Source organism: Esox lucius, chromosome 7, assembly GCF_011004845.1.
Source record: "Esox lucius isolate fEsoLuc1 chromosome 7, fEsoLuc1.pri, whole genome shotgun sequence".
Taxonomy (NCBI): domain Eukaryota; kingdom Metazoa; phylum Chordata; class Actinopteri; order Esociformes; family Esocidae; genus Esox; species Esox lucius.
The window spans coordinates 42,873,440-42,884,503 of record NC_047575.1 but is presented as its reverse complement, the minus strand read 5'-3'; the positions used below and the strand labels follow the sequence as shown (position 1 = coordinate 42,884,503).

Sequence of the window (11,064 nt, the reverse complement as noted above, 5' to 3'; positions counted from 1 at the left end):
GTTAGAGGAAAATCAAAGAGGGACAGAACAGAGAGAGATGCCTCTCCATTATTTTTTCCGCTATATTTTCTGTCGCTCCTAGAAATTGAGCAGCTCTCAACCTGAGTGGTCTGCTACCAGTGGACACAGAGAGTGCAAAAACTGCACAGAAAACAGAATAATCTACTCGAAACTAGATCACCAGACTGCTGTGAAGACCTACTGCTGTATCTCTAGGTCGGTGGATAATCCATGACTGCTTAACCCTGGGCCACAGTTCTGATTAGCACCAAATGACATTAATTGGAAGAGGATTTAGCTGACCTGAAGAACTTGGATTTTTTTGTTCTAATTTTGAAGATTTTGGAGTTCTAGACCGGCCAATTCTGGAGTTCTAGACCTGGATATCAGTGTTCTAGACCGGAAGATTCTAGAGTTTTAGATCTGGACATCGTGGTGTTCTACACCTGGACATCATGGTGTTCCAGACCGGAAGATTCTAGAGTTCTAGACCTGGACATCGTGGTGTTCTAGTCCTGGATCAAAACACGGTATAACAATGTCCTGTGACCACGATGTGATCTCTTCTGGAGTGTGGGACTACGATGGCATTTTTTGCTTTCTGCCCTTCATGCTGCTGGTCCTAGTCTCCCTGGCGCTCCGCTGCCCCCTGGTGGAGAGGAGGGCCAGGCTGGCGGTGAGGGCTGTCGCCTGGGGGTTGTGGGTGTTTCTGTGCTGGCTCCTTGAACTCCCGATCCACCATCCTGAGACAGAACCAGGCCGGGCCAAGGGGAGGGAAGCCAGCCGCGGAAGCCTGAGCTGGGGCTGGAGCGAGGCAGGGGAGGGGTACGGATTATCGCCGGACCCAAGAGCTTCATCAAAGAGCATCCAGGCTCCGTTTCTGGCCTGTAAGCCCACGGCCCTGGCCCGGTTTCTGTTCCAGCACTGTGGGTCCCTGGTCAGTCCCAGACTGGCTCTGTGGCCCAGGGGGGACCCCCACCTCCAGACTATCTCCAGTCTACTATGGGGTGGCCTGACTGAGGGAGACCCAGGACCAAAGGAGGTCACCTTCACCCGAGACCACCTCTTACTAAAGGACGGGGGGTTGGTGGCTCTGGACTGGGCTGTGAGACGTGAGGGGGTGAAGGAGCACCATGCAGGAGGGAAAGCGTTGGGGTGCCACACTTCCTCCCCCCCTGTTCTCCTACTCATCCCTCACTACCGGGGAGGGGTGACACCGCACCTGAGGCGTCTGTGTGGGCTGGCACTCGGTCAGGGTTTCTACGCCCTGGTGTTCCATCGCAGGGGCACGGCGGGATGCCCTCTCACCACGCCACGGCTGACTGAGTACGGGGACCCGGCTGACCTGGTGCAGGTAACGTCAGTGATAGTACAGCCATACCAATCGTATGGTTTGTAATTGGCCTCATGAAAGTTAATGTTTATGTCGGTCGCCATTGGTGTATTCAATGTTGTAAAACAGTGTTTTCAAAATCCTGAATGCTGACCGGCTTATAGCTGTTGTATATAAGACCATATGCCACGGGTATGAAACCACATTACTTCTTTCTGCTCTAATTGGGTTGGTAACCGTTTATAATAGCAATACTGTATCTTTGGGGTTTGTGGTATATTGGCCATATAACCTTATTTCAACCACAGTTGTAAATTAAGAGACCACTGCACTTTTTCTTTCCTTTCCAAAAATGTTGAAAAGGAAAGATTTGAGTGAGGAACAGAACCGTTCAATTTGGTCTCTTAATTTTAACCGTTCTGTTCCTCACTCAAAACCTTCCTTTTCGACTTTTCTGGAAAGGAAATAAAAAGGTGCAGTGGTCTCTGTATATGTAATGTTCACTTCAACAATATTGACAGATAAATGTAACCTAATTTAACAGATGACATAGAAAGGCTATACTTTGTAATAATTTATTCATCAAAAACGAACTGAAATAAAGTATCATAGTGCTGAAGAAATAAGTTGGCCAATCAATCAATCAAATGTATTTATAAAGCCCTTTTTACAACAGCAGTTGCCACAAAGTGCTTTTACAGAAACACCCGGCCTTAAACCCCAAGGAGCAAACAACAGTAGTGTTGAATTTCAGGCCCTGAGATTGCAAAGCAGCCCCATACCATAATGCCACTGCCCTCCTTCCTAACCTCCCATGTAGGCCAAGTTTGTGCAGTATCTTTGTGTTGACTCCTTGACATTGATTGTGGCAAGAGAGGAATGACAAATACCATGTAGATTGCCAGTACCCTCTAATTTTCTTCATTTAGAGCTGATCCTTCCCACCCAACCCTCAACTCCCACCCAACAGTGAAATGTTGTATTGTGAATTCCTTGGAAATGGCTCTGACCAAGTTTCTAATCTTTATGAAAGGCTGGACACTCCCAAGTGACTAATTTTCTAACAATTTGCATATTTTGGTGGACCGGATTTTATGTGAATGTAATGGTAGGGCTGTATTAACTTTTTCCGCATAAGGAAATTAATTTTTTTAATTGCATAAATGCATTAGGGTAAAAAAAAAAGCAACAGTTTAATTAATTGAATTGGGTTACATTTATCAGTAAATGCATTTGGAATTTTGCTAATACTTCAATGTGTCGAAATATGTACTTTCCAGGGATGGGCTTTTCCCCATGACTGTAGATACATAGAGTATATTGTTCCATATTAAACAACCACTTCTACTCTTGGATTCCCTAGACTGTAACGTACGTGCGTAGTCGGCACCCATCCTCGGTGCTCCTGGCTGTGAGCGAAGGCTCTGGGTCAGGTCTGCTGCTGTCTTACTTGGGAGAGTGTGGCTCCTCTTCATACCTGACAGCTGCAGCCTGCATCTCGCCCGTGCTGAAGGCTCAAATGTGGTTTGACACCCCCCTACCTCCACTCTATCGCTGGGGGGATTTGCTCCACCGCAAACTACAGCTCAGCAGGTAAGATCATTTAGTCTGGTTTATAGAATAAAATCAGCCTCCAAATAGAACACCTTAACCGGTATTCAATCCAAGCATGCTTGCTGATAATACCACTGTTAACTGAAATTTCAGAGAATTTGTGAGAAATAGCATTCATGGTAAACTTTGCATTGATCTGCTGAATTGGAAATTCCGTTTGAATGTCAAGTGCACTGTAGCAGAATTTTTGGATTGAACCTTTAACATACATGTCTTTTCAAAGTCTATTCAAAGTCTTCTTGACCAAATGTCCTTTGCTCAGTGCGAAAGCATTCGAATAAGTGTTTGTTACAGTTGCATTCTAACTCCCTGTCCAGGTACGCCAGCGCCTTTCGTGGAGTTTTAGAGGTGGACAGGGCTCTCAGCTGTTCCTCCCTCAGAGACTTTGAAGAGGCGCTCTTCTGCTTCCCACCCAACCCACAACTCCCAAACACCTCCGATCCGAATGCAACGCGGAAGCAGGAGGCTGTCCCTGGGGCCAAAACCGTCACCACAAGCCTAACCTCCACCTTCTCGCCCGGACTTCCAGCCACCAGACGGGGGACCACAGAAAACCACCAACACACCCCAGCGGTGCTCCACCCGCCAGGGGCCTCCGCACGTGACGCAGGCGCGCCGGCCCCGGCCTCTGGAGCCAGACCAGGGGCTAATGCCTCCACGCCACTCCCGAGGGGACCACCGGGGGTGGGTGAGGTGGCGTCCTGGGTGCCGGGGGAGCGGGGCCATCCTGCCAGGGACTGGGAGACCTACTGGGAGAGGAATGAACCCCTGAGGGATGCAGACGAGGTAGCGGTCCCCGTGCTCTGCCTATGCAGCTGTGACGACCCCCTCCTGCCGCCCCCCTCCACCCTGCCCCTCGCCCTGTTCCAGAACAACCCTTACTTCCTGCTGGCACTGACGGGTAGCGGCGGGCACTGCGGGTTTGGGCTGGAGGAGGGCGGGGAGGAGGAGGGAGGCTGCTGGAGCCACGCGGCCGTGTTGGAGTACTTCCAGGTGGTGGCTGAGTTTCTGAGGGGGGAGGGGGGCCCCAGGGTGGCAGGGTGCTATGGGCCCGAGCGAGGAAGCCAGAGGGGCTTGACCGGCAACCCCCGGAAGAAGAGGGCGACTACGATGAGGAGAAATGGACACCACACACTGTCCCACCGGGAAGACGTTGTCGAAGGACGAGCGTTTACCTGGCAGAGGTCCTACACGCGCTGAGACGCGACGAGGAATGGAGCGGATTTAGTGAGACTTTACAGCTCTCCCATTGCCCTGGGCCACATTGACTGTGCCCGCATTTCTTGACAGGTGAAGAGAATGAACAGCCGTGTAGCGACCTAATTGTGATCAAACCTTCTGAGTTCAAACTGACAAAATCAGGACACGATCCCAAACAAGGGTATGTTAGGGTCTGGCCGCAGCAGACCAAATCAATCAACAGCATTGATCTGATTTAACAGGAACTCTGGGAGCTTCAATAATGAAGACGGAACTGGGAACACATCTAGCATAGAAATAGAATAGCTATGAATTATTTGATCTAAAATGGACAAAGCACTGTATTTTTCATGAGAAAACCTTTGAAAGAAATTTCAGCCACTAAAGAGTGTGTCTTTGAAAGTGTCTGTAAGATCTATGTTGTATTTCTGTGAACTGTAAATACAGTATGTTAATGATATAGTGGCAACTTGGCTGTGTTTGCTTTCAACAATGATTGGAACAAGATAACTAATCTCACATTAGAAAAAATACTACAGTTCACTATACTCTACTTAACAGGGGTATTCATCTCTGGACCTCGAAGCCAGTTCCACTTCATTTATTCGTTGCTAGCCTCTAATCAGGGATATATTTAGACCGTGGGCACCAGGTGGGTGCAATTAATGATGGGTCAGAACAGAAAACCAGCAGACTCCGGCCCACGTAGTGTAAGAGTTTACTACCCCTGCTCTATAGTATTCTCTGTAGCGTTTTCACACAAAAACAATGAATACCGTAGTATCCTTCCAACACTAAACAACGAGTGAATGTCTGTGGCAAAAAGTCCTGTTAAACAGCAGGTAGAATCTAAAATTCAGACTGTCCTGGCTTCAAAGCAAGTGGCACGATGATCAGTGTCAACAGGACCAGAGTTCTCCAGTGTTGACATTGGAGAAAAAAAGTCTGGAAAAAAAGCAGCACCAACACATCAGCTGTTTTCAGAGCCACAGGCTTTACCAGGATTACCACAGGACATTCAGTAACACACACACACACCACAGGACATTCAGTAACACACACACCACACACACAGACAGACACACAGGACATTCAGTAACACACACACACACACCACATGACATTCAGTAACACACACACCACAGGTCACTGAACTGCCTAGATCCCAGATGGCACACTGTTCTCTGACATTTTTTAAATGTTATTTTGTATACATAACTGCTGGACCGTCCTAGACGACTAGTGTACTGCTTTGAACAAGAGCTCAGAGAACTATGAAGGCATATGGAATTATGCATTTAGTTAGAACCACATGGACAACACACACAACAACATGGACAACACAAAGAACCACAGAACCACATGTACAGCACGCGGAACCACATGTACAGCACGCGGAACCACATGTACAGCACGCGGAACCACATGTACAGCACGCGGAACCACATGTACAGCACGCGGAACCACATGTACAGCACGCGGAACCACATGTGCAGCACGCGGAACCACATGGGCAACACACAGAACCACATGGACAACACACAGAACCATGGATCCATATGGACAACACACAGAACCACATGATGTACAAACCAACCAACACTATATTCAAGGGAATATTAGTGTCATAAAATAGGTAGAATACAGACAAAAGTCTGAACAATAAAAACACAGAAGAGTGAAGATGTACCCACCAAATACAGACATGAAAGGTGGATGTTGTTTTGACAGGTAGCTCATACGGTTGTTGTGTATGGTAAACGGGCGTCATCGCCGTTTACGCACCTTTACATTTTGTGAAATAGCGTTTACTCACTTCTAATTAATTATCGTTTACCTACCGGTCCTGACGTCTCAGAGATGAGTAACGTCGGTTAAACAAGTGGAACCTAGTTTTCTTTTATACCTAAGCATGTCAAAATATTTAATTAAAACTTGATAACACCTTAACTACATCCAATCACGTGTTAACGGTTCAGATGACGTATGTAGAATCAGATTTCGTGAGGCAGACAAACATGACTGGTGAAAAGACGATTAGATTAGGGTATGTAGGCTACTGTCCCTAACAACATTTTATATGCAATATACAGTGTAAAAATATACAATAAACATATTTAAGTCACTAACAACATAAATAGTTGAACGTGAAGATGCTGGATCAGCACAAGCAGCATAGCCAAGTAACAGCTGAACGAAGTCGAGAGGATAAATTATGTGGCGTCAAAGCAAGAATGGAGGAAAAATCAAGGCAAGAAGACTAATATATAGGCCTACAGCTCTGATGCGTTTTTAATGCAAGTCAAATTAAAAACCTAGTAAAACAATCAAAATAGACAACAATAATATTGACTGTGATTAATTAGAAAGCTTGTTGAGTGATTTCCTGTTTTTTCGTGATTCCTATATCTTGTATTCATAGTTTTGATGCGCAATGACAAAATGTTTTCGGATGGCTCAGACATAATGAAAAGGGAGTGATATGCTCTGTATTCTAGAAGCATTGTGGAGCCAATGTGTTTGGGTGCTTAAGAAAATAGCCAAACAGAAACTATAGGCTTGATGCACTTAAATCCAATAAAATGTCAATGACCTGGACAGGCAGAGAACAAAAAAAAACACATTAGGGTAAAATCATACATATCGTTAGCCTCATAGCATAATTGCCTAAGTAATTTTTTGCCCAAATTGTGATATCTGCCTAACTTTACTGTCCTACCACTGCTGCATCGTCTTGCCTTCCTGCCTATGTCCTTAACCAATCACAACACTTATTAGAATCCAAAAACACTATCTGCCTTAGTCATCTCTTTGACTTAGGCAGTTTTGATACAAACAAAATGGCAGAATACATGAGAAGACGGCTGTCCAGAAGTGATGTATTAGCACTTCTGTTTGATTCGTTTTCATCTGGTAAGAGTTAAACTACCTGTGTGTAAGAATCTTTTCTGTTCAACACTTGGCATTGCCCCCAGAACCATCGGATCATGGTTAACTGTGGACATGAAATCCAAAACTGATCCGTGTAAACCCAAGATCAACAAGACTGGCCCACATGTGCCCATATCAGATGTTGACCAGACCTTCCTGAACGAATGGCTCTCTGGACTGCCTGTAGTCCCATCCCATTACTGCCGTCAGGTTCCCTCCTATCAGGATAAGAAGTTCCTGGAGCTGGGAACAGTTCTAAGTGATCTTCACAAGGAATATCAGAAAGCTGCTGGTGAAAATGGAGCGCGTGTTCAGTGAGCAGAATTACTCTGTGTTCATACCAAAACAAGACCAGTGTGATGTATGTGTCAGCGCCAAGGTAGGAAATACAGAACAGAATACCCTTACTACTCACTTGAAATGAAAGGCTCAGGCTCAAGCTGAAAAAGCTAAGGATGAAAAGGAATCCAGTGACAAACTTTCAGTGTGGACAATGGACCTTCAATGCGTTCTTCTGTGCCCCCAGACGAAAGCAAGTACAATGTATTACAAAACTAAATTACAGATGCACAACTTTACTTGCTTCAACATGAACAACAAAGATGGATATTGTTACGCTTGGGAAGAGCATGAAGGCTCCCTCAGCAGTGAGGTTTCTGCCCATCTGCAGTCCAAACACTTCGAATCAATCCTAGAGGCCAACGGGAACATTGAGAAAGTCATTGGCTGGAGTGATGGCTGTGGATATCAAAATCAGTGTGGTGCCATCAGCAACACCTACCCTCATCTGGCCATGAAGCATGGTGTCACAATAGAGCAAAAGTGGCCCACCAGTACTAAGACAACCTCCCTCATCAATAGTGTGAAAATGAGTGTGCACAGCACCTGAGTGGAACTTGGTGGGAAAGGAAAACAGTGGTTAAGGTTAGACATTAAGAAACAACTTGGTTAAGGTTGGCAAATTACACAACTTGGTTATATTTAGGAGAGTAAAACAACTTTTGTTATGTTATGTTTGCATTTATATGTAGGTGAAAAAATGCCTAAGTCATGGCATATTCTGCCTAAGTCATTTTTATTTGTTAGGCAATTGATGATGGATCTTTTTCTTTTTGCATACTTGTTCACACATCTGGTTGAATGTACTGTTATAATATCAGTAAAAAATAACAATGTGATTTCAAGTTTTTTTTTTTTGTTAATAACCTGATGAATTACCTGCACTAGGCCTTCCTTTTTAGTAGACTTGCATCAAATGCAGTTACAGTAATACTGTTTAAAAATTTTATGTTTTCTATTATATTGATTCGTGATTTGTCATATCAAAAATATACAGAGAAATTCTTAGTTTACCCACTTTTTTCTACAACATCCCTGCTCACAGTGTGTCTAACACCCAGGGTGAAATTCTTTGGCAGTTACACACATGTGCAATGCAATCTCCTATCCCGGGACACAGGACAAAAAAAAGAGATTTTTGATTTGACCAGATTTCGCCTGTCTGATGTGTAAGCAGAGAAGACAGGGAGCCCCACGGGCTATTCTTATACCACAGGCTATTCTAATACCACGGGCTTTACTACGATATACACCGATCAGCCATAACATTATTACAGCTGACAGGTGGAGTGACACTGGTAATCTCATTATTATGGAACCTGTCAGTGGGTGGGATATATTAAGCAGCAAGTAAACATTCTGTCCTCAAAGTTGAGGTGTTAGAAGCAGGAAAAATGGGCAAGCGTAAAGGATCTGAGCGACTTTAACAAGGGCCAAATTGTGATGGCTAGACGACTGGGTCAGAGCATCTCCAAAACTGCAGCCCTTTGTGGGGTGTTCTCGGTCTGCAGTGGCCAGTACCTATCAAAAGTGGTCCAAGGAAGGAAAAGCAGTGAACCGGTGACAGGGTCATGGGTGGCCAAGGCTCACTGATGCACGTGGGGAGTGAAGACTGGCCCGTGTGGTCCGATCCAACAGATGAGCTACTGTAGCTCGAACTGCTGAAAAAGTTGCAGTGCATCACAGTTTGTTGTGTATGGGGCTGCGTAGCCGCAGACCTGTCAGGTAGCCCATGCTGACCCGTCCACTGCCGAAAGTGCCTATAATCAGCACATGAGCATCAGAAATGGACCACAGAGCAATGGAAGAAGGTGGCCCGGTCTGATGAATCACATTTATTTTTACATCAAGTGGGTGTCTGGGTGTGTGTGTGTGATGCTTACCTGGAGAACACATGGCACCAGGATGCACTATGGGAAGAAAGCAAGCCGGAGTAGGCAGTGTGATGCTTTGGGCAATGTTCTGCTGGGTAACCTTGGGTCCTGCCATTCATGTGGATGTTACTTTGACACGTACCACCTACCTGGGCATTGTGGCAGACCATGTGCACCCTTTCATGGCAACTGTATTCCCTGATGGCACTAGCCTCTTTCAGCAGGATAATGTGCCCTGCCACAAAGCAAAAATGTTTCAGCAATGGTTTGAGGAACGCAACGAGTTCAAGGTATGGACTCGGCCTCCAAATTCCCCAGATCTCAATCCAATCGAGCATCTGTGGGATGTGCTGGACAAACAGGTCCGATCTATGTAGGCCCCAGTTAGCATCTTACAGGTCTTAAAGGATCCACTGCTAACAACAGCACACCTTCATAGGTCTAGTGGAGTCCATGTCTTGACGGGTCAGGGCTGTTTTGGCGGCAAAAGTGGGACTTACACAATATTAGGCAGGTGGTCATAATGTTATGGCTGATCAGTGTTTAGAGGCACTCTTCCCATACTGCACTGCATTTTACCAGGGCTTATTCTGGAAATGTGCCTTTCTGACTGTCCAGAGGCCTCATATAGCAATTGTGCGTACGTGCAAATATGTGTGTAAATCAGAATAACGCCAGTTTTGACACAAAGGTTGGCATTTATCAATGTTGAACTTGTTGGGAAAGTGTGCATATATCTGTGCAAATGTCAACCCATGCGTATGCACAGCCTAGCGGTTGAATTGGAGATATACCATGCTTTTCCACAAAAGCTGGTAGAGGAATGTCAACTGAAATACATGGGAACCATCTTATCAACAAAAATATGAATAGCCTACAGGAATGTACAATGTTGGTGTCCCCATCTAGGACTTTTCCACTCAGATCTCCCCAATGATGCCAGCGATTTTTTGCGGCCACCTTGATTGATCACCACTATTTTTACAACAGCCACAACTTACAATGCAGAATATTTATGACAGCTTGTCGGTCTACGTGATAGGTTTCGAAAAAGTATATATTCTATATCAGATCATATTATTTGAAGTGCAGTGTTCCTCTATGTATGTTGGACCATGTAAAATATTACACTGCATCTTGTACATAGATCCCCATCTGAGGGTACCAAAAGTACATTTGTTCAATTGACTTCACGAACTTTAGGGCATGGTTAGTTTATGTATACGTGTGCACTCAAAACGCGCTTGCATGCGAGTGCACGTGTACACAGCAAATTTGTCTAAACACTCACAGGACACAGTCATACTAAAATTACTTTATTACAGTGGATTCTTTGTCCAGTAGCCCTCTGCCAACAAAAAGAGTAATTACAAACAAAATATTACATTTGTCCCCTAAAACATTGTTTCTCAATTTATTTTATACATTTTAAATCACAATTTTTCTGTAACGTATAGCTTTACTTTTAAGTAATCTTTCAGACATTCATATTTTTTTCCACGATCTATACAGTTTAATACAGGTTAGGTGAGAATGGGTACCGCAACTCTGAACCTGGGAAAATAAAAATTACATTTATAATGAAAGGGGAAAAACTGAAATCAAGAGGAATACTGATAAAACTGATGTAATCCCACCTCCCCAAGGTAATGAGTGAATCTCATTTTTAGCCGACTAATAAGACTAAACTTCCATATTCTGTCCAAACAGATTAGGTCAGTCATATAAACCTTTGCAATCAGAGTTGATTCATCCTAAAAGAGCAAAACGGTG

The 11,064-nt window shown here is 44.7% G+C and overlaps 1 protein-coding gene across 1 annotated transcript; it reads left to right on the top strand.

Moving 5' to 3' along the window:
* On the top strand, positions 1-6,217 carry LOC105031159 (protein ABHD15). Its single transcript, XM_010905429.5, has 3 exons — positions 1-1,354; positions 2,697-2,926; positions 3,265-6,217. Exons 1-3 carry the CDS (start codon positions 539-541, stop codon positions 4,145-4,147), a joined length of 1,929 nt encoding a protein of 642 aa, XP_010903731.4. The 5' UTR covers positions 1-538; the 3' UTR covers positions 4,148-6,217.
* The last annotated feature ends 4,847 nt before the right edge of the window (positions 6,218-11,064 follow it).